The 24,483-nt window shown below is 50.2% G+C and overlaps 1 protein-coding gene across 2 annotated transcripts in view; it reads right to left on the bottom strand.

The window, feature by feature from the left end:
• Positions 1-24,483, bottom strand: part of LOC146859348 (putative thioesterase PNKD) — a 234,905-nt gene that overhangs the window by 46,734 nt on the left and 163,688 nt on the right. For both annotated transcript variants that reach the window (XM_085650025.1, XM_085650026.1), the window contains exon 4: positions 3,587-3,645. In XM_085650025.1, the coding sequence (XP_085506151.1) occupies positions 3,587-3,645 (59 nt within the window). The remainder of the gene's footprint in view (positions 1-3,586; positions 3,646-24,483) is intronic.

Here is a 24,483-nt window from a genome sequence, read left to right as displayed (position 1 = left end):
ACTATTCCTATGTGGGGCGCTGAAACACTTTCCTACATGGGTAGCATGCTACACCATGTATGGTGTGATGGAAGTGTGTTGTTAGGTCTCGCCTGACCCAGCGCATGCGCTAGTCTGGCGAGACATTTTGCTAGTTCTCCAAAAAGTGCTACCAGGCCAGCCTAGAGCTACAGTGCATGGGCGTCGCGCTTTACCGCGATTACTTTCACTTTCGCGGCCGCTTTGATGTTTGATCACGATGGCGATCACTTTCGCAGCCGCTTTGATGTTCTCCGTGAGGCTTCAATAGATTGCAGCAGTTAAAACAAGCATTGGCATAGCCAATAGGTCTCGCTTTTGGACCTTATAAGTGTTTAGGTATGCAACTGTTGCATGGCTAAACACTTATAAGGTCCCAAAGGCGAGACCTATTGGCTATGCCAATGCTTGTTTTTGTTTTGATCCTATGTGGGAAGAGTTTTAATGTTGTGTGTGATGATCATGGTGCTGTGGTTATCATGTTATGGGATGCAGAGCTTCAGGGCCGGATTGGCCATAGCGGGCACTGGGCATTGCCCCGGTAGGCCACTAGGTTGGGGGCCGGTTTTGGGCCCCTGGGGGGGCCGTTTTTGTTACCGGGGGTCGGCAATATTGGCCCCCTGTAACAAAATCGGCCCAAACCGTCCCTCGCAAGCTGCTCGGCTGCACTCCTCCTCACCCCAGGGAGGGCCGGCTGAGCAGTTTGCCAGGGCCAGTTTCAGTTCCCAGTCCGGCCCTGCAGAGCTTAACAGTGGGGTGGATGAAGAGGTGTGAGAGAGGCACGCAGTTTTTGGTTTTCACCCCTTAGCAGTGGGGTGGATGAAGAGGTGTGAGAGAGGCACGCAGTTTATGGTTTTCAGCCCTTAGCAGTGGGGTGGATGAAGAGGTGTGAGAGAGGCACACAGTTTATGGTTTTCACCCCTTAGCAGTGGGGTGGATGAAGAGGTGTGAGAGAGGCACGCAGTTTATGGTTTTCACCCCTTAGCAGTGGGGTGGATGAAGAGGTGTGAGAGAGGCACGCAGTTTATGGTTTTCATCCCTTAGCAGTGGGGTGGATGAAGAGGTGTGAGAGAGGCACGCAGTTTATGGTTTTCACCCCTTAGCAGTGGGGTGGATGAAGAGCTGTGAGAGAGGCACGCAGTTTATGGTTTTCATCCCTTAGCAGTGGGGTGGATGAAGAGGTGTGAGAGAGGCACGCAGTTTATGGTTTTCACCCCTTAGCAGTGGGGTGGATGAAGAGGTGTGAGAGAGGCACACAGTTTATGGTTTTCATCCCTTAGCAGTGGGGTGGATGAAGAGGTGTGAGAGAGGCACGCAGTTTATGTTTTTCAGCCCTTAGCAGTGGGGTGGATGAAGAGGTGTGAGAGAGGCACGCAGTTTATGGTTTTCACCCCTTAGCAGTGGGGTGGATGAAGAGGTGTGAGAGAGGCACGCAGTTTATGGTTTTCACCCCTTAGCAGTGGGGTGGATGAAGAGGTGTGAGAGAGGCACGCAGTTTATGGTTTTCACCCCTTAGCAGTGGGGTGGATGAAGAGGTGTGAGAGAGGCACACAGTTTTTTGTTTTCATCCCTTAGCAGTGGGGTGGATGAAGAGGTGTGAGAGAGGCACGCAGTTTATGGTTTTCATCCCTTAGCAGTGGGGTGGATGAAGAGGTGTGAGAGAGGCACGCAGTTTATGGTTTTCAGCCCTTAGCAGTGGGGTGGATGAAGAGGTGTGAGAGAGGCACGCAGTTTATGGTTTTCACCCCTTAGCAGTGGGGTGGATGAAGAGGTGTGAGAGAGGCACGCAGTTTATGGTTTTCACCCCTTAGCAGTGGGGTGGATGAAGAGGTGTGAGAGAGGCACGCAGTTTATGGTTTTCAGCCCTTAGCAGTGGGGTGGATGAAGAGGTGTGAGAGAGGCACGCAGTTTATGGTTTTCACCCCTTAGCAGTGGGGTGGATGAAGAGGTGTGAGAGAGGCACGCAGTTTATGGTTTTCATCCCTTAGCAGTGGGGTGGATGAAGAGGTGTGAGAGAGGCTCGCAGTTTACGGTTTTCAGCCCTTAGCAGTGGGGTGGATGAAGAGGTGTGAGAGAGGCTCGCAGTTTACGGTTTTCAGCCCTTAGCAGTGGGGTGGATGAAGAGGTGTGAGAGAGGCTCGCAGGTTATGGTTTTCAGCCCTTAGCAGTGGGGTGGATGAAGAGGTGTGAGAGAGTCTCGCAGTTTATGGTTTTCACCCCTTAGCAGTGGGGTGGATGAAGAGGTGTGAGAGAGGCACGCAGTTTATGGTTTTCATCCCTTAGCAGTGGGGTGGATGAAGAGGTGTGAGAGAGGCACGCAGTTTATGGTTTTCACCCCTTAGCAGTGGGGTGGATGAAGAGGTGTGAGAGAGGCACGCAGTTTATGGTTTATCCCTTAGCAGTGGGGTGGATGAACAGGTGTGAGAGAGGCACGCAGTTTATGGTTTTCACCCCTTAGCAGTGGGGTGGATGAAGAGGTGTGAGAGAGGCACGCAGTTTATGGTTTATCCCTTAGCAGTGGGGTGGATGAAGAGGTGTGAGAGAGGCACGCAGTTTATGGTTTATCCCTTAGCAGTGGGGTGGATGAAGAGGTGTGAGAGAGGCACGCAGTTTATGGTTTTCATCCCTTAGCAGTGGGGTGGATGAAGAGGTGTGAGAGAGGCACGCAGTTTATGGTTTTCACCCCTTAGCAGTGGGGTGGATGAAGAGGTGTGAGAGAGGCACGCAGTTTATGGTTTATCCCTTAGCAGTGGGGTGGATGAAGAGGTGTGAGAGAGGCACGCAGTTTATGGTTTTCAGCCCTTAGCAGTGGGGTGGATGAAGAGGTGTGAGAGAGGCACGCAGTTTATGGTTTTCACCCCTTAGCAGTGGGGTGGATGAAGAGGTGTGAGAGAGGCACGCAGTTTATGGTTTTCAGCATGCTGATAGCTTTATACAGCTCTGCATGTCTCCTTAAGGAATTTCTAATGATCATGGTCCACTTAACACAACTGCACTGGGTTGTTTATGCTAAAATATTTTATTTAAAGCTTATGTTCTTGAGCAGACATAGGTTAGAGGAAGGTATGGAGCAGAGATATACTGGGATGGACTTTGCTAATAGCATCCTTATCTGACTGTCATTCGGAGATATCAAGAAGCGGTCATAGCACGTAGAGGGTTGGGACCTGCAGTGGTGGATTGAATTAAAGTCTGCCATTGGTCAGCAGCATGCAGCAGATCTCTTCAGTCATTCCATGCCTGCCAGTTGGAAATGGGGATTCCATTGTTGTGGACTGGTGCGGCACTGGGTGATGAACATGACCTGCAGCAGATTTATTTCATTAGAGAGTAAAAGTGTAAAGCATTGTATGGGAATTATTATGCGGCCTGTATGAACTGCATTCTTGACCCCGGTAGCTTCTGTCTCCCAGGTGAGGCTACAAGGTGTAGCCTGGAGCTCTAGGAAGCGAGCAACGTCAGAACCTGATCGTGTCATTGAACCCACTCCCAGTGTCTGAGCACATCACCACCAAAGGCAGACCCCCAAAGCATAGTCAAGTCCTCAAAAGTTACACTTTTATCTTACCAGTGTTTGTGGGTGCACAAGATCGCCTCTAGGGTCACCCCCTCTTCCTCCAGAGATGCCTGTAACACAGGAAAACAAAACACTATTAGGAGACTAGAGTTTCACGAATCCCACCCCCAAAACGGTCAAATCTCTAAAGCAAACCAAGCCCCTAAACATACAACAGACCTACCCTCCCCCCAGGTAGACAGACGTCAGAGAGGCCATCTGGAGCCAACAAGAGGCTTGAGGAAACCCCTCCCCTCTTACCGATGTTGCTGAATGAGTGCGAATGTCCGCTTTCTCTTACTCAACGACATGCGTCTTCCTCTGCATTTTAGTATTGGAGAAATTTGCCAATATATATTGCGCAACCATTTTGTTTTTGTTTTGGCCAATATATTATCGACAGATTTAAAAGCATTCAATAAAATCACCTGTCACCTACTTCTTATGTAGAGCTCAAGGGCTAAAGACACAATAAATGTGGGGCCTCTTATAGAGGTAGGGGGATGTTCCCCCCCACCCACCGACCCTGCAGTTGCCCCGCCGCAGTCAGAGAATGGCTGCCAGCGGATCCTTAGTTAGCTCCACCAGTGGAAACCCTCGACCAAGGCACGGCGGCCGCAGGCATGTGAAAGGCACCATGGCCCTGATATGCAGGAATAAACTCCCTGCATGTCAGGGCCATTGCTTTTTTGTTCTTCTGAATCATGCGTTCCTCTTCGGAGTTTGGCTCAGAAAGACAAAAATAATTCCTAGTGGGGGCCAAAATAAAATGGCGCCCACATGACGTTCTGCCATACCTTCAATGAATCCACGACAGCTGCAGGAGCACATGCCACTACGCTGGTAGGGATCTGTTATGGTGGATGGTCCAAGGAAGCAGGCAGTCCTCTACCAAGGGCGCGGAGGCCAGGTCCACCCACCTCTCTATAAATGACCCCTTGCTCTCTTTGGAGGTTGACTTTTACCACAAAGGGGGACTCCAGAGAAGTCCCTTACATCCACTACAGACCCCTGCTGTCATTCTTCCACCACACTGCTTCTTGCTGGAGGATATCAAGATACAGGTGCAGCTAACGTTTCTCCTAAATGTACTGATTCCCCCTCTGTAGACATGGCCTCTGTGACTATGGGCCTTATGGCCTTAGACCCTGCAGAACCTACAACCACACCTGCCACAGAAACTACCGGACAAGCACAAGTTTAGTAGATTCTATTACAGGACCAGAGGCTTCGGATTATGCTATCTCTTTCTTTACTGTCGTAATACAGCAGCCAAATAAAACATTCAATTAGTTATCATAAACTACATTGTCCATGATGCTTTGCATTGGTAACGCCCCCTTTGGCCCTCCATAAGAGCCCTGAGTGCAATCCCATCATCCTCTTTCTTTGCTGCTCACAGCATGAGATAAATGCCCCATCTATTGCTCTGATCATTAATGTCATTGCTTTGTTTTATTTACCGCTCTGGTGTATGACGCCATATTAGTAATTGCATGTTATTATCCTTGATTGCATGCACAAATTTATTCATGTAGAAAGTTTGCTTACTTTGTTAGGAGTTGAGCGCAAGTCGCGCGCTGTGACGGGACTTTGTCTTTTGGCGCCCAGCGTGTCTCGGAGTTGATCCGCTATGCTCGGTTAAGCGCGCGAGTCGCGCGCGTGTACCGGACCGCTTGTGTGGTCGTTTATGGTAGTTTTTCCGACCGTGCGTTGAGCGCTAGAGTGCTCTGGGCTCCCCTTGTCGCCCGAGCACTACGCAGGAGCAGAGTGGTTCGAGGTGGGCGTGTGCTTCACAAGCGAGCCCATTGGGCTCCTTTTGGGCTCGCGTTGGGCTGCACACGCCGCGCTCGTTTCCCCTAGTGCAATTTCACCGCGATTAAGGTGAAAGCTCGGTGGTGGACACAACGCCTGGTTAGGCTGTAATAATACCAGCCTTAGGGAGTGGCACACGCTCCTGTGAAGAACTTTCCTGGCTCCTACGCCCTGGTGGGCTGAACAATTGTTGATTACAGCTTTGCTGAGGGGGCCAGGTACAGTTTCTGGTGGTCATCTCTGCTACAGTGTGCAAAGTGGGCTGCCCCCCCCCCATTATCGATTGACTAATACAGATTGCATTTAATATTATATCTGTATACCTCACCACAGTCTTATAATAGAAATGGATGACTGGGTGGGATATGAAGATGACCAAGAGGTGTATTATGAGGGACAGCAGGAGACTGTACTGGAGGACAATATTGTGGAGGCTCTGGACGCGTCCGTCCAATCCCCGGTCAATAAGGCCGTTGAGAGCACAGTACCCAGCACTGTGCAACTAGCTTTAACGGCTGCTCTTAAACCTATCACTAAGCAGCTTGAAAGTTTTGCTAAAAGGTATGGTTTCACTAAAGATAAAGCGAAGGGTACTCCACCACCGTCAGGCAAGGAAAAGCAGTGGCCACACGCTAGCGCGTTTAACTAATTACCTCCTGCTCCGACGGGGGGAGCATGAATATTCGACTGGGGGCAAAGCAAAGAGTAAGCAAAGAATATACCCCGATAACGATAGCACCAGCACCGATACCGATACTACCACTTCGGACGAAGAGCTCCCTCCTAGAAAGAAAGCGAAGAAGGCGTCTTCCGTCGCTCTGGAGAGCGTAACTAATACACCTTTTACCTTCAATCCTAGTGACATTGTACACCCCAGATCTGCAGACTGGGCTACGGCGCCAGAGGTCACGGAGTATCTTCATGAGAACCTTCGGATAGGTTTTGACAAGGAGGTCCGTAACTGACTCAGGTCCGAATGCCCGCGGCCAGATGTCCCAGACAAGGTAGCAGAGACTCCAGAAATAGACGTCAGTCTCCTCACCTTTCTGAAACAGTTTGCTAAAGTACCCAAGAAGGGGATTGACTGCGCTTGGCGCGGCTGTCAGGATAAACTTCTCGACGTGGTGGGTCAGTTTGCAAAAATTCTGGAAATGGCCCTGGTGGCAAAGGAAGCTGCGACACCAGTTGACCCGGATATCCTAGCCGGTTGTACTCAAAGGGCAATTTGCCTCTTAGGAAATGCAAATTGCGCCATTTCAACCGAAAGACGCAAGTCTCTACTTTTGCGCATAGATGCCAACCTGGCAGATCTCGCTACAGCGGAACACCGGTCCCCTGGCAGAGGGTAATCTCTTCGGAGACCGCTTTGTTAAAGATGTATCAAAGTACGTAGGGAGATTCACCTCCCTGGATAAGGCGCAGTCATGGATCAAGCGCGTATTCAGCAAGGCCTTTTTAACAGGGCCGGACGAGTCAGGGGACGCTCGTCAGGCCGTGGATATAACTAGGGTCCCCCCAGAGGTGACTATGGTCGAGGTAGAGGTGATTGGGACTCAACTAGAGGAGGCACCTTCTACCCCACTCGTCGACGTTTCAACAAGCGCCGTTTCCATGGAGGGGGAAACAGAGCTGGATTCCAAGCACAAAATTCCTCAGGTAAGCCTGTCAGAAGTTTCTCTACTTCCATTGGGGGGGGGTCGAACGCAATTCTTTGTTCAAAATTGGCGAATCATAACGCAGGATGCGTGGGTACTTCAAACAGTCCAGGGTTTTCAATTGGAATTCTACGACTCCCCATGACAGGTCGCATTCCCCAAACCTCTCCATTTTTCCCACCAAGAAAACTGTTTTATAGACTCCGAAATAGCAGAATTGCTGCACAAACACGCGATTGCGCCACGCGACGGCAAACCTCACGGTTTTTGCAGCAATGTCTTTTTAGTCCAGAAGAAGGGGGGTGGACACAGACTGGTTTTAAATTTGAGGGAGTTCAATCATTACCTGATTTACAAACATTTCAAAATGGAGGGTATCCATTTTCTGACGGATCTGCTGAAGCAGGGGGATTGGATGGTCAGATTGGACCTCAAGGATGCTTACCTGTCCATTCCCATTTTTCCTCTGCACCGCCGTTTCCTTCAATTTCAATGGAAAGGTCGGTGGTTCGAGTATTCGGCCCTTCCTTTCGGGCTTTCCTCAGCTCCTTGGTGTTTCACCAAGGTGATGAAGCCAGTGGTGGCCCACCTGCGGGAGCAGGGTGTGCGCAAGATTATTTATCTGGACGACATTCTGATCATGGCACAGAGCCAGGAACTGGTGGCTCAGCATCTTCACATGACGATGTCTTTGTTACAGAGTCTCGGGTTTGTAATCAACCACGCCAAGTCGGCACTAGTCCCTGCACAGGTGACAGAATTTCTGGGGTTTGTGATAGACTACCAGACAGCACAATTGAGATTCCCCAACACAAAGCTCAGGGATCTCAAGAAGGAGATTACTGCTCTTCTCAGCAAACAGACAGTGTCTCTCCGAGTTATAGCCCGGATAGTAGGTTTACTAGCGTCATCAATTCAGGCGATTTTCCCAGGGCCACTGCATTACAGAGCATTACAGAGGCTAAAGATCCAACATCTGCAGAAGGGTCTAACGTACACGGACTTGGTTCAGCTATCCCAAGAGGTAAGGGAAGAGATGCAGTGGTGGCTGGGCCACGTGGAAGCGTGGAACGGCAGAGCGATTTTCGGTTCACAACCCGAAGTAGTCATCGAATCCGACGCCAGTCGTTGGGGTTGGGGAGCGCGTTGTAGAGATATCTCCACAGGAGGAAGATGGTCACCCCAAGAACTTTCATTACACATAAATTGTCTGGAACTCCTAGCGGGTTCTTTCGCGATTCGAACTCTGTCTCCCAAGCTTGAGCTCTTGTTGCATCCTTCTGAGGATGGACAACATCTCAGCGGTGAGGTACATAAACAAGCTTGGAGGAACGAGGTCGTCTCTTCTAGTAGAGATCGCCAAGGATTTTTGGCATTATTGCCTGAATCGTCAGATCACGGTTATAGCGGAATACATTCCGGGCCAGTCCAACCTTTTAGCGGAATGGAACTCGAGATACCTCAGGGATTACAGCTATTGGCAGCTAAACCAGTATGTTCCAGTGGTTACAGAACCTTTGGGGTCAATGCCAGACGGATTTGTTTGCGTCCAGACTGAACCGGCAGCTCCTTCTATTTTACAGTTGGAGGCCGGATCCAGCAGCGAAGGCGACCGACGCATTCCTTCAGCACTGGTCGGGAACTTTGAATTATGCGTTCCCTCCGTTCCTCTTAACACCCAGAGTCACGTCACACATTTACAAACAGCAGGCGGAGGTGATTCTTGTGACACCTCTATGGAAGTCGCAACCCTGGTTTCCGGTACTATTAGAGATGAGCTGCGACCTTCCCAGGATGCTTACTTGGTCGGAGTCCCTATTGCTGGGACCTCACGGGGAACAACATCCCTTACTCCAAGCAGGGAGGCTGTCCCTGATGGCATGGAGGCTTTCCGGCAGCAGTGGGAAATGCCGGGATTTTCGGAGATGGCTGCAACTTCATCAAGCAAGCTTGGGCTCCGTCCACCAGAAAACGATACTCTTCAGCATGGAAGGTCTGGATGGGTTGGTGCCTGGAATGGCACTTGGATCCCGTGGGGGCAGACCTATCCCACATTGTAAATTTCCTTTCTGACAGAGCAGCCGGGGGTTTGGCCTACCGGTCAGTGAATAACTTTAGATCAGCCATATCGGCAGGCCATAATCAAGTAGACGGGAAACCTGTTGGTATGCACCCGGTGATATGTAAACTTCTTACGGGCATAAGAGTAGCGAACCCTCCTAAACCGAAGTATTCGGGCTTATGGGATGTCTCGCAAGTCATTTCTTTACTTAACAGCTGGCCGGTGATTAATCTTCTATCCAGGAGGCAGTTATTTGCCAAATTGGCAATGCTTCTATGTCTGTCGGCATGCAGGCGTTCTTCAGACGTGCGGGCCTTGGACATTACAGGTAGAGTATTTACTCCGGAAGGAGTTTCTTTTACTATCACAGGTCGTACAAAAACTCTATCTAGGCGTATTGATTACAATGCTTTTCCCACTAATGACAAGTTACGTGTGGTGCAATGTTTAAAAACATATGAAGAATGTACCCGTTTGTTGAGACCAGAGGGTTCTAACCAACTGCTTATTGCGGTGCAAACACCTTTCAAGCCAGTGTCGGCTGCAACTATTGCTAGATGGCATCGATACGTTATGAACGAAGCTGGTATTGACATTCAGAGATTTGGTGCAGATTCAGTGCGTGGTGCCATGGTGTCGAAATCTTATATGTTAGGATCTAAAATTCAAGATATTATGCTGATTGGTCTTCAAAATCTACTTTCAAACAATATTATTATAAGCCGGTGGGAGATATAACATCTGTGGTATTTAATAAAGCGTTAAACTAGCATAATCCGAAGCCTTCGGTCCTGTAATAGAATCAAACATTTGCTAGCATTCGCGCCAAGAATTTTCAATTCTATTAAGGACACGGAGGCGAGGATTATCCCACCCGGCTATGTACAAAGTTATTGTTCATGCTACCCACCCGCTGATAATGGAATGTTGATATTCTCTAAAACGCAGATATTACGGGTTGTTCATATATTTTTTCCTAGGAGCAGACAAGAAGTCTGAATAAGAAGTTCTTCCATTTTGAAGAGTACGGTTGGATCCTGGTTCCGTGTTAACTTCCATGTTGGAGGATGTTATGAAGCTATTTGTTGACTTGTGGACTTCTGCAGTTCGAGCAAAGAAAGAGGATGATGGGATTGCACTCAGGGCTCTTACGGAGGGCCAAAGGGGCGTTACCAATGCAAAGCATCATGGACAATGTAGTTTATGATAACTAATTGAATGTTTTATTTGGCTGCTGTATTACGACAGTAAAGAAAGAGATAGCATAATCCTCGCCTCCATGTCCTTAATAGAATTGAAAATTCTTGGCACGAATGCTAGCTAATGTTTGATTCACCAACACCTTCTCAATTCCCCTACTTGAAATCACAGGGCATCGTGCTGCTGGCTGGAAGCCGAAGAAGCTTCGTCAACTACGATGTGCTTCATCACGTGGTATCCAGAACTTGTGCTAGATGCATTGTTATAATACTGCTTAAAGGCCCCGATGACATCACATAACAAAGCAACATTCTGCAACGCCTACTGCTGGCGAGTGGTAGAGATGATGGGCTGGGTAAAAAAACTGGGTTTTTTTCTTATGAAGGAAATCCGCCAATCGGAAGCAGCCAATCCAGCAGTCTGATACAGCTGTCAGCCACTGACTAGTCATGACACTGAGGAAGTATCCTACTGTTCATAAATGTGCACTTATTACGCCCATTTGCCCTCCTTCTTACCACTCTGGCCATTGGTGGAACACATGATATCATGTACCGGTATATGGAAGTGCACCTTTTACTTTTGTGGCCAGCACTAATTTTAGTTAGCTGCCGCCATCTTAATTTTGAGCGACTGTAAAGATATCTGCCTTAACCAGTGACATGCCTTGAGCCGTAGTTAAGAGTCTGAACAGGAACGGTGCATGGACTTTCGGGGGTCCTGCTAACCAGCATGTTGACTCTGGAACACCTCCCCGTCATCTAATAAAAAGGCAGTAGCTGGGCTATTCTAGTACTTTTGTCCACCTACTGGTAGTGCCATAAAGCTGTTCTCCTACCTCGCCTTTTGGAGCCACTGCCCGGAGTGTAAAGTATAACCCAGACATTATCAAGGTGCAATCGACTTCTAGGCAGTTCTACGACTACTAGGCGACACGTCCTAAAGATGAATGAGCATTTCTAGAAAAGAAACCCACCAAAAGGGGTCTAGCTGGTCCCACTCCCGAGATACAGTATTATTATTTCAATCCGAACTCTGGTTTGCAAGGCCGGCCACAGTGAAAATGTCGTTAAGGGATTTGTTACGGTAGGGACCTGGCAATATTAATTTTTCTATTTCTGTCTCACTTTTAAATACCATGCACCCTACTTTGTGCCTACTGGGCTCGCGCAGGGGTGACTCACTAGTATTTAAAAGGAAGGTTTTTAACTGTCAGAGGGTTTATTTTCACATGTCACAGTGCAACTTTTGCACTGTTACAATCCGGCTACCGTGGTAGGCCTGAAGCCAAGGTTGCACTGCCACTGTAGTGGATGGCACATTGGGGGACTGGCATACTTTGTACCATATACTAGGGACTTATAACGAAGTTAAATATACCGGTTAGGAGTTTGCTAATTCGAGGTTTAATGAGGGAGCACAGACACTTCACTACTGCTTAGCAGGGTTAAACTGGACAGAGTTCTAATTCCAGGAAAAATATAGTGCACAGTAAAAGGTGAAAAATCCAGGGGGACCATGCAGAAAAAAGCAGATTTCCAACACATTGTCATCCTTGAGTGATGGTAAACTCTGGTCAGAATCGGAAGCACAAAGCTGATGGAGCCTCGGGAGACGGCTCCGCGGTAGTGGGAGTGTACTGTCTGAATCAGGCTGTAGAACCGGGTGGGCTGGAGTGGAGTCGAACCGTGACCTCTGTTGGGGTCGAGACAGATCTGGCTCAGAGTTGGACATCGAAGTCAGGACCGGATCGCACTCCAGCACCATCAGGACCAGTGTTGATGAAAAGAGACCAGCACAGATCTTGGAACTGGACTGGAAGTTGGCGCTGGAGTTCGTGCAGACCATGAGGTGGGCTCCATGGGCTCAGATGGTGCTGAGCACAGATACGCTGAAGGTAACTCAAGGTCCGTTCCTTCTTTAGATGTTTGGCGACTTACAGCTTTGTTTCACAGTCCAGGACGGCATTCAGGTGCATGGAGGTACGACTTGGAGTCGCGCCCCCAGCTCAAACACCAAAGGCACTCCTTGTGCAGGTCTGTTATCACCATCTGTATTCGACAGTCATGAGAGGTTTTGGGTGGCTTTAAACCCTGTACCTTTGGGTGGGGGCATTGTTCCCTTGCACACTGGAGTGGAATTTGAAAAGACTCTTCAATACTGATAAAAGAGGGGGCAAAACTCCGGATCTGCACTCAAAGGCACAGAAAGAAAGGAACGGACATTGGCGCTCAGAAGTTTCCCTTCTATGCGGCTCCACTCTGTCCGGTTAGAAGTAACCATCAGAAACCATGCGGCAAAGGTGGTTTCCACATTTGGATACAACAGGTCAACAAAGTCTAAAGAGCTAAACTTAATAGCCAAAGGTGGCTTCCAGAACGTGACAAAAGACCCCACAGGTGGCTACAACGCAGCAAAGGTGGCAGGAAGATTAAAGACAATGAGCCAAAGCAGGCTTCCCGGATTGGACACAACGTGGCGGTGGCGAATCCCAGGACCGGTCCTCACAACTGGCTTAAGGACGCCAAATGAGCTCTCAAGAACTGAGAACTGTTCACCAAAGGAGCTCTCCAGAACTGAGCGCAGTTCACCCAAGGAGCTCTCCAGAACTGAGCGCAGTTCACTAAAGGAGCTCTCCAGAACTGAGCGCAGTTCACCAAAGGAGCTCTCCAGAACTGAGCGCTGTTCACCAAAGGAGCTCTCCAGTACTGAGCGCAGTTCACCAAAAGAGCTCTCCAGAACTGGGCGCAGTTCACCAAAGGAGGTCTCCAGAACTGAGCACAGTTCACCCAAGGAGCTCTCCAGAACTGAGCGCAGTTCACCCAAGGAGGTCTCCGGAGCTCTCCAGAACTGAGCGCAGTTCACCAAAGGAGCTCTCCAGAACTGAGCGCACTTCACCAAAGGAGCTCTCCAGAACTGAGTGCACTTCACCAAAGGAGCTCTCCAGAACTGAGCGCACTTCACCAAAGGAGCTCTCCAGAACTGAGCGCAGTTCACCAAAGGAGCTCTCCAGAACTGAGCGCAGTTTACCAAAGGAGCTCTCCAGTACTGAGCGCAGTTCACCAAAGGAGCTCTCCAGTACTGAGCGCAGTTCACCAAAGGAGCTCTCCAGTACTGAGCGCAGTTCACCAAAGGAGGTCTCCAGAACTGAGCACAGTTCACCCAAGGAGCTCTCCAGAACTGAGCGCAGTTCACCCAAGGAGGTCTCCGGAGCTCTCCAGAACTGAGCGCAGTTCACCAAAGGAGCTCTCCAGAACTGAGCGCACTTCACCAAAGGAGCTCTCCAGAACTGAGCGCACTTCACCAAAGGAGCTCTCCAGAACTGAGCACAGTTCACCAAAGGAGGTCTCCAGAACTGAGCGCAGTTCACCAAAGGAGGTCTCCAGAACTGAGCGCAGTTCACCCAAGGAGCTCTCCAGAACTGAGCGCAGTTCACCCAAGGAGCTCTCCAGAGCTCTCCAGAACTGAGCGCAGTTCACCAAAGGAGCTCTCCAGAACTGAGCGCAGTTCACCAAAGGAGGTCTCCAGCTCAGGAAACAATAGAGTGCAGAACTGAAAACAATACTCCAGACGTGGCCCCCAAAAGTAGTACAAGTACTGGAAGCAAAGCCATGAAGCCCATCCCTGAAGAGCCCGTGGACGGCTTAATTCTTTGGTAATAAAAACACAGTTCGCTTCTCCTAACTCGCTGAAACCTCTGTTTCTCAAACATTTCCAACAACCGGGCGGAGGGGACGCAAAGACCTAAGAGAAGAATAAAGACAGGGGTGAAGGCAAGAGGGAAGCTGAAGACCTTATTGCGGTGTGGAGCAGCGATAGTCTGTGAGGGGTGTGGGGGGGGGGGGAGGGCTCCCTTCTGCTGAAGCTTTCCAGACTTTACATCGTTATACCACGTACAGGGCTTATGTTCATGAGGCTTATCCAAAGTCATTGTTTTAAACTTCCAATGACATGTAAGGGCCACCATTGGAACGTTCTTTGTGAGGTGAGGGCCTGTTCAGTGCTCCCCTCCATGCTCGTGTGAGCCCGGACGCAAGCCTGCGAAAACCCAAATGTAATACTACAATGTCAGAACCTTCCCTTCCTCGTCCTGCCGCCCCCGACCCCTCAGGACTCTCCAATTATTCCAGTTAATACTGTATTTGTAGTTTGGGATTTTTTTGTCTTCGTTGCACAACAGAATCCTTAAAACCACAAACAGAGGCCGGGGCTTGTGGGGCCTGTGAAAGACTGTGGGCGAAATAAGCCCTCATGTGGTGGTCACATGCTTCAGACATCACGAAGGGAACGAATTCTAAAGGCGGAGCTCAGAGCCGGGTCAGATGGCACCGGGAACTCGCGAAAGGCCAGGTGAACGGACGGGGACTGCACAAGCTAGGGGGGTGACCAACAGTCCGTACATTTCACGGACTGCCCGTTATTTGGGCCTCTTGTCCGTGAGGAATTCTTTCACCGACGCCTTTTGTTCGTAATTTCAGACATTGGAGGGAGCTGCCCCCCTGCAAGCAGCCTTGGAGTCCTGTACTCTCACTGCAGGGGCAGCTCGCGCTCCTGCCGTGATCAGTGGCTGCAGCAGCTCCCCCACCCCTCCCCCACCTGGCACAGGCTGCGCTCTGCGCAGTGGCAGCCTTTGCTGGGCCTCCTCCTGCCAGAGCCTAGGGCATGGTACCCCGCTGTTGTTTAGGGGCGCAATCAATCTAATATAAACTTAGTTTGACTTGTACCTGTGTTGGTTGTCTGTTTACTTATGTAATATTGCGCAACCTCCTCTGATGTGTCTGTAAAAATTACCTTCTGTCCTGAATTTTTACACTCACTGTCCTGAATTTGCACCCATGCCAGTTGGTCACCCTAGGTTCTCCCGCAAGAGTGGCGGAAGCAGGATCACGTGGTTCGATGAGTTAGGCACACAACTCTGAGTGTGGCAACATTCAAAAGAATCCGGGCACGAATCTCGCCAGGGCGGCCTCCCCTCTCCCGTACAGCCGAGGCCGGCCCTCCAGGAAGGGCTCCTTGGGAGCGCTCCCCATCCCTCCCCATCTCCCCCAAGGTGAGAGGAGGCGGTTTCTCATAAGATGTAACACAGGGCTATCACCTGGCAAGCGCTGCGAGGTCCCCCCTGTGCCACAAGGTGGTGATTCTATACGAATGAAATAATGTTCGCAGGAGACAGCTGTGAGAAGTTGGCCTGGCATATGCTGGTCACTAGTAATAGTGGCCACCTTGCACCAGTCCAATTCGACTCTTATGGTAGATAGATTTAAGACAACCTTTCAAAGAAAGCTATCCTAGTGGTAGCTGTGGAGTGCAGCCTTCAGGCTAAGTCTCTGAGGAATGTAAAGCAGCTTGTTTTACCTTATAATCTCTTGAGTTACCAAATGAAAAGGACACCACACAGGTATATATATCAAATATATATGTATTTATTTCTAGATACACTCTAATAATCTCTTTATGAGATAAGAACCCAGATACACATTCAAATGTCAACAGTTCTCAATAAATTAAGCACAAATATGGCTGTAGCCCTAGGGGCGTACCAGACCATATACTAAAAAAATGGGTTAACAAACTCGACTTGCAAAATGACAAAGCCTAGGGCCTTGGGAATCGCTGGGGCTTCACTACTGCAGTGGTAGCAGGTAAGTAACAAGCCCACGGGAGATGCGTGCAGTGTCTAAACACAGCTGCGGGTTTCCTATAGGTTACAATGGAGCAAGTCGCGGTTTGTATTTTAAAGTTTTAAGGCACTTCGAAGAAGTCAACAAGCAAGCCACTTACAGGGTAAGTATTTCGAGGGCCAACACACACTTGGGCACCGGAGTGCACGAGTTACCTCACCCAGGGAAGCCGGGTGCATAGGTGTCTTTTGGTGTCGGGTCGCGATGCTGTTTTCAATGGAGACCAATGAAGACTTGCTGCTTGAGACGACTGAAGAGGTGTCCGCTGGAATCCGAAGATGGATTGAAGTTGAAGAGGACCTGAAAGTTGAGGAGACAGTATTCAAAGTCACTTGCCAGTGACCGGTGGCCAGCAGGATGGATGACCACTGATGTCGCGTTGTTTCAGGCCGTCGATGGTGATTTGTCTCTTCGCTCACGAGGTCCAGGAGGGATCGACGATGACCAGCAGCTGGATTCGGAGTGTCCCACAACGTCTGCAGCTGATGACGGTGTCGGCAACCGGATTGGCGCCAACAAGCCTTGGCAACTGCAAGTCTCGTGTGGACTGAAGATTGACGATGATGCAGACCAGCAAGGTCTGATGGACTTACCCAGCGAGGGTAAGTGAGGGCAGGCCCGGAGCAACCAGGAGAGCCCTTGAAGTCGATGAGAAAGTCTTCGGGTGAGTCACTAGCCAACGGGCAAGTAACCGCGAAGACGCCTTTGCAGGAAAAGTTCCACAGGAGCCCACGGTCACTCGGGACGGGGTAGGCCGCTGATTTTCGGTACCAGACCTCCTAGGAACTTGGACTACAGATGGTCCAAAGCACAAGTTCGTAGAACGTTGTTTAGGGTTTGCACTCGAAATCAGTGCACGGTTCCCTGGTATTGCTGTTCGTCACTCGTGGGGTCCAGATGCCACAGCTTCGCTGGGGACTCAAAATGGCAGTCGAGAGGTCAGGAAATCCGCTTCAGGGGACGCAGGGACTTCGGACTCCGGCGGGGAAGTTTGCATCCGTTGAGTAAAGTTACTGGTGCCTGCCAAGCAGGGGAGTCGCTCCTTGACTCCAAGGGAGATTCTTCAGTCTTCCAGAGATAGTGGAACGTCGAAGGCCCAGGATTCTTCTTTGTAGAGCGTCGTCCAGGGTAATCTGAATTGCATTGGCAATGCTTGGTATCTTATAGTGAAGATAGGGGAGGGACTAGCTCTATGACCACTCCTCTAGGAGGGTCAGGGTAGTGGGTGGGTACACCCACTTCCCTTTGTCCAGTTTTGCGCCAGAGCAGGGGCAGGTAGCCCCTGAACCGGTTTGAGCTGGCATATGCACAGAGGAGCCTACTGCTCCCCCAGTGCAGGACTTCAAAGCACTCTAAGAGTGCACCCTCCCAGCCCCAATACACTAAATCCTGTCTGGGAGGTGGTGACACCTCCCTGTGACAGGATACCTTTTGTTGGGCTTCCTCCACTGCGAGTTTCGGTCAGCAGCAGGAGGGCAGCCCAGTGTCTGTGCTGGTGGCATCCATTTTTTGATGCCAAGGCTCTATGAGATTTCTGCCGTTTAGTACAGTGGGTACATGTCGTCCCCTCTAGAAGGGTCGGATCATACTCCCACACCAGTTACTGGTGTGGGGGTATGATTCCAAGTTGTTTGACACCAAACACAACATGTTTTGATGCAGTCATTCCAAAGTTAGCATTTACCGCGAGGTTATAATGCACTTAAGAGTATATGGTTTACCGCATCCACAAACAGCAGCAGAGAATAGACTCTGCCAGCTGCAGAGGGATCCTGCTCATGCAGAAGCACCCCCTCACATAGTAAACCAAGCACCCTGCCCTCAGGATTGTTAGGGCCTGCAAGAGGGGTGACTGATAGGTTTATATGTGTGTGTATGGTGAGATATAGGAACCTATACCTCAGTGAGGAGGGCTAACACTACCTCACACAGGCTGCAGTAGCAGGCCTGTGGTGTCAGATTGTGAATGCTTCCCAGGGGTGGCATAATACATGCTGCAGCCCCTGGTAGGCCTGTGAAGTACCAATGCCCTAGGTACCTAAGGTACCATATACTAGGGGCTCATAAGGTACCACAGTATCCAATCACTAGTGCATCTACTATGCACACCAATCATTTAAGGGAGTAAGCAGATAGTCAGATTCCACCTTCCTACAACAGCCATGTTAACAAACATGTAGTATGAATAAATACCTCTTCCCCAAAGCAGGAACTCCGCAACGCCTCACCCGAGCACATGGCCCAGCGAACACACACACTGAACTGAAGTGGAGTGTTGGGACGGACACGTAAGCACAGGGGGTCATTACAGGCATCATCAAGTGGAAGTTCTGACACACGACGATACACAGAAGTGGAATCGGGGGTCCCCACAGAGTGGCTCCAGAGAGAGGCTCGGAAAAGGTTCCCCAAGTTCTAACACTTGAGGGTCTCTATGTGTACAAGGCCTTTACTGCACGCGAGGCAGTCACCCACAGTGGCGGCTCCTCCGCAAAGGCGCAGGAGCGTCGCCCCACTGACTTAAATAGGAAAAATACAATGATAATAATTAGGGCTCCCGGTTTTCCCTATTTACGGATTTATACATATAAATACAGACGGAAATCGATATTTCCGTCTGTATTTATAAACGGTAAAATACGAGTAAATGTTGCCGCGCTAGTCTCCCGCCTCCCGATTCCTGCAAGCAAAAACCCGATGCCTCTGGGTTTCAGCTGACAGGGCAGTATTGTGTAACGTGCTAATTCTTCAGCAATAGTCGGAGTGGCGATGCAGGGGCTCTAGAAGGGGTGAACAACCAACAACCAACAAAGCCCCATTAACAAGCGAATGGTCTTTTAAAGACCTGTGAAGTGCTCGGGGCGGCAGAGTGCCACTCATGGTGCGCACGAAAGTAGCGTAAACGCAGAGTTTGGGGTGCCACGAGCTTCTCCTCAGTTCACGGTCAGTGAGAGTCTTAGCTTTCCACATCTTCTGGATGCTAGCACAGACGTTTGCGCAGGTACCAATGACATGTCACTGCTTTACTAATTGTGTCAGGTCATGCATAGTTTTGGCAGCATGTATTTGCAGACAACTGGTTGTAGCCTCTTTGCTCCATCACGGTTTGGTTTGGTTATTGTTGGGTTACTGTGCTTTGTTTGGTTATTGTACAGTTACTGCGTTATCTGTAGCGTGCGTCCGGCACTCACAGCTCTACCGCCTCTTCCACTACACAGACCACTCAAGTCATTATACACAACAGGCTCGTCTGCATGGGCGTAGGAAGTGTGGGGGACGCGGGGGATATATCCCCCCCAGATTTTGGAGTGGGGGGGACATGGGGACAAAGGAATTTCCCCTCTCCCTTCTGTTATCGCAGGGTCATTAGCACGCGAAAGCGCTACCTGATGGCCCTGCACTTGACCTGCCTGGAGTCAGAGGTTCCCCTCTGCCTTTTGTTCTGCTGCAGGAAGGCTCAGCCGGTCTGGGAAGGGCAGAGAACGGAGAAAAAATAAGCTGTCTCTTTTCCTTCATGGCAAGGACCGTGTCCACTACTCCTGACCTGCCTCTGGCGGCTGCCCTCCTCTCTTTATTCCTCCATCTCTTTCTGTCTCTGTCTCTGTCTCGCTCCTGCTTACGTGCTGATTTCAAGAGGCAGCTCTTAAGGTACTCTCTCTTGCCTCTCCTTTTCTTTATTTGTTCCCCTGTAAAATTGAACCAAAAAAGGCTGAACACTTTGGCTGTAAATGTCCTCATTTTCTGACCGTTTTCTATTGAAAAGAAAAACCTCGGAATGGAGAGAAAAAATAGTGAAATACCTAAATAAAGCAATACAGAGTGGACAGCAGACAGGCCAGACTGTTATTTACACCCACACACATTAGCGCCACTTTACAGAGTTTGCCAGTGAAAGCGCTACTTTCTTTTTATCTTCTTTCTTTGAACAACAATGTTTTCCCAGGGTGGGTAAGTGCGCCATTCCTAAAGGGACTGCAATACCTGGTTGATGGGTAGAGTGGAAACGTTTAATATGATCGTTTTCAACTTTTTAATTATTTTAGCTTATAAAATGCGGCTCTGTGTTTGGGGATGTGGTCTTTTTTAAACCAAACTGCATACATTTTGAAAGGATATAAGCAATGGACATTGAAAGGGGTCCCTTCCTGGTCCTGTAGCCAGGTCTTGAACTTTTCAGGCAAAATCACTTACTGATTTCTGAATAATGAGTTTAAAACCGTTAAGGTAACCATGTTTTTTTCTGATTACAGTTCACATGCTTTGCTTATTCTTGCATTCCCTATGAGTGTTTGCTTTTTCCAGGGTGTTATTCACTTTTTTTCAGGCAGCATTTTACTGTTGTCTAGTGCATAATTTGAATTTAGTCGCAGCACAATTGAGTTGTGCTGAAGGCAGTGCGAGTTTCTCTCAGTGGGGCAGTATGGTGTAAATAAATGTGGAAAAATACTAGCTGTAGCGTCGCCTTTTGCTTGTGGCAAAAATAAATATGGATAAATACAGAAAAAAAGCCCAAAAAATAAATATGGATAAATACAGACGGAAATGGCAAAAAAATAAATACCATAAAACCGGGAGCCCTAATAATAATGTATCGGTATTATTCTATTTTTCCTATTGAAGTGAGTGGCTCTCGGGTGGGGCTGACCAGAGCAGGAAGAGAAGTGGTTGCACTACGTAAGTGCACATGACGGCTTGGCTGGCACACTCGGGCCGGCCAAACAGTCCTGCGCACTTTGCATCTTTCACACCAGGCTTCCACAGCCTGGTGAGGAACATGCAAAGGCTCCCAGTCCCGTCTGAGCGCTGTGGCTCAGACCAATCACAACGCTGCATTGCAGTGTTGCGATTGGCTATGGAGAACCCAGGAGCCCAGGTGCTTCCGGCTCCTTCCAGCAGCCAGCGGAAACAGGAAGAAGAGGACGGAGAAGAGGCGGCGGCCGGCCGGCCCAAGTAAGTACTATTTTTAATTTAGTTCCGTCCCACCCCTAAAGCTCCCCCCCCTACTATTCCCGATCGATTGCAGTCCCTACTGTCAGCTGCCAAGCCGGGTCGGTGCATGCTGATATAGGCGTAGGAACTGCGGGGGGGGGGGCAGGAGGGATTTACTGCCCTCATCCCAAGATTTAACATTGCTCAAGTCTCACTGCGGTACTGTACCCTGAAAAGTAAACTCTGTGGGGGCTCCGCAACCTCTCTGTTGTTAGTATTTAATTGGGGTAACTAAGAAGTTAAACCTCCCCTAAATTCATTGTGACTGTCAGGCCAGACCAGACAGCAAGTAAAAGATCCCTGACAGGGATTAGTCACGTGCCAATATTAACTTAAAGAGTGTTTCTGCGTTTTATGTGCAACCCTAGCTAAGGGCACCATGACACCTGCACCCGATACTGCACTGGCGATGGATTGGGTAGTCACTGTTGTGTCCTGCGAGACACGTTCTAGTGTCTCGACAGGCACACAGATAATAGCCACTCCCCTATGGGATTGGGCACACTTGCACTCCTACACGCATCCCTCACAGGCGTCATGAGTGACGTGAGCCTGTTAATAAAAGGGCCTGAGTGCACGGGCTCGTGGTCTGTTGGTTAACCATAACCACCGTGTCTGCGTCAGTCTTGTAGCAGCATGTGGGCCTAGAGCCCACGACACCACATTGGCGACGAGGCGGGTCTGCCCCCTGTGCTTGAAGGAAGAGTTCCGAACATTCCTCATAGAAAGGTTGACCTGTTAACGCCCTACCCGATAGGCCGTGATATCGGCGGCCATCACCCATGGAAGAAGGGGAGGGCGACTCTGTACGAGCACCCCCGTTATCGCCTGCCCAGAGGAGGTGATCGACGGCTTGGCTGCCGCCACCACCTACCCTGTGGAGGCAGGCACATCGCACCACATAGAGCAGAGAATGTAGCGAGAAGCTGCGACATCGAGGGAGAGAACGCGCTTTACTGTGAAGGTATGACCAGGCGCCAGCTATGCCACACTCCCAGTTAATGAGGCACCCATAAGCTGCCCTCGCCTTTCACCAGTGGCCCGACATAAGGGGCACCTCCCGGTAAACGCTCAGCGAGATGGTAACAACCAGTGGCACTGCCATCTGCACTTTCCACAGAGGGCAAATGAAGGTGGCACCCCGCTAGCAAGTGGAGAAGAATGAGCCCTTAATGATAGACACTGCCCGGTCAATTAAAGAAAACACTCACCAGGGCACAGTGGGTGCGGCGGCCTCGCGAGTACGGCGAGCATGGAGACCTCTGCGATCTTGGGAGAGACGACTGCACCGCCACCTAGCTGCCGGATCACCACACCGGCCCCGTCTGCCTGCTAAGAGGGGGCTAGCACGGAAAGCCAAGAAAGCTGCACAGCCATGGGAGCATGACGGGGGTGCACAACAGGAGGTGCCCGCACACAGCGCGTCTCCTCTAAAGCTCTCCAGCATTACATAACCAGCCTCGCAGCCCCATCTTATGGTGTGCTCGGTACAGCCAGAAGACACTCTGCAGAGAATTGTAGAGCTGCTATTCGTCCGCCATGTGATTGAGGCGTGCAGCCTGTATCTGGCTTGTCGGATGCCTGCGGCCCACATCAAGCCCGTCGGGGACAGGCTGCATCACCCATGCCGCCTCACAGCATCTGAGGCGACGGACTGCAGCGGTGTGCAGGCAGAGTGCGTGGCGTGCTAGAATCTAGCACAGCGCTAGGTGGGTGTCCCCCACCTCTCCCACTCCCCCCTCTGGACCTGGATGGCTGTGCTGCGTACGTTCTGCTTCCAGCACACGGCATTTCACCGTCTGCCCCGGCTGCTTCCTGCTCGGGACCAGCTGTATAAGCCCTGTCCACCGAGCTCCCGGTCTGAGCTGTGAAGGGTGGTCCGTTCAAGGTCACACCCCAGTCTAATACAAGGAGACTTAGCAAAGGCTGCACGGCCTAGTACACACATCGGAAGGACTGTTGCAAGGGCCATGGAAAGGAGTGGCTCAGAAGCAGCTTGTGTACCATCAGCCTCAACTTCAAGTGCACACAGGCGCTGCCTGCTCCAGTGCCACAGAAACGTTCATGTCCCGGACACACGTCTTCCTGCAGCAGGCGACCGGTTCCACTGTGCCACAGAAACAGTTAGGACTGCCTCCCGCCGCCTGGTGGCAGCTCCATGCCCTCCACGTGGTGTCAGTGTTTGTGCCTCGAGGTGACCCCGCCTCAGGCCAGAGGCCTTCTGAGAGTTGGCCTGCCCCAGCAGCACCCCACATCGCCATGGCACTCATTCCTTCCATAGAGCAGTTTGTTGTCGACGACGTGCCGTCTGCGCTATCACCCAAATAGAGAGACTGGGTGGAACACATCCAATTCTTCTTCGAGGGCGCCAACATCGTGGTGGAAACACGCTGAGCCCTCTAGTTGCACCTGGGTGCGTAGGATATTCACAAAATATACGAGACTTTGTTTGAAGCAACACCCAAGTCATCGGCAACGCTACTCAGGGCTCTCAATACCCATTTTGAACTGATGACAAACAGGGATTACAAAAGATTTGTATTTCGACAAGCCTGACAAGTACTAGAGGAATCACTTGATACATTCCATGTACGGCTTAAAGAGCTTGCCAGAACCTGCGGCTCTCTTGACGAACAGGAGGAAATAAGGGGCCAAGCCATACAAGGGTGCTTGTCGGCACAATTAAGGGAGACCATTTTCCAGGAATCCGTGAAATCGCTCCAAGGCATTCTAACCTTAGGGCGGTCACAAGAACTATGGAAGGCCAGAGCTGCCCACATGGAAGCCGCCTTCCACTAAACTATCAAGATGGAGCCAGTCAACATCGTCCAACCACGCCCCACTCCAGCAACTCAGAAACATCCACAAGAAAAGTGGAAAGGATGTGGATACTGTGGAGGTCCTCCCCACAAGATTAATGAATGTCCTGCTAAGGAAAAAGATGCTCTGCCTTCAGCAAATATAACCATTTCATCAAAGTCTGCCGCTCCTAAAAGAACAAGTTCAATAAAGAAACCGTAAAAGCAGCCGCTAGCACCCGGCAAATCAGAGGATATGGACGACGATATGGAGGAGTACACTGTCCATACAGTCTTTGCAGTCAGAGCAGCACAATCCACTCGTCACCCACTTGCACAATGACAGCTTTGAGTAGAGCCTCACAACATCGTGGCCACCATCAACAAAGGGGCGTCCATCATACTGATGTCGACGGACAACTATTGTGCCCTAGCCAGACTCCCGGAACTGGAGAAAGCGAGAGTAAGGGTCTTCAAGTTTGGACAGATATGCCCCATATCCTTGCAGGTGCGTTTCAAATTGCTGGTGTTCCACAAAGAAGCAAGTGTTGCCACCACCATCTACATAGCGGACAGTAGAGAAGGCATGCTGGTCAGTGGGCAGACATCAGAGGCACTGGGGTTCATATCCTTCGCCCTCAGAGTGTGAGTGGAAGAGCTGTCCACTATCCTCAACAAATTCACGGACCTATATAAAGGCATCAGCTGT

The sequence above is a fragment of the Triturus cristatus genome, chromosome 3_2 (assembly GCF_964204655.1).
Source record: "Triturus cristatus chromosome 3_2, aTriCri1.1, whole genome shotgun sequence".
Taxonomy (NCBI): domain Eukaryota; kingdom Metazoa; phylum Chordata; class Amphibia; order Caudata; family Salamandridae; genus Triturus; species Triturus cristatus.
Note: the sequence above shows the minus strand (reverse complement) of the source record. Positions and strands in the feature narration are given on the sequence as shown.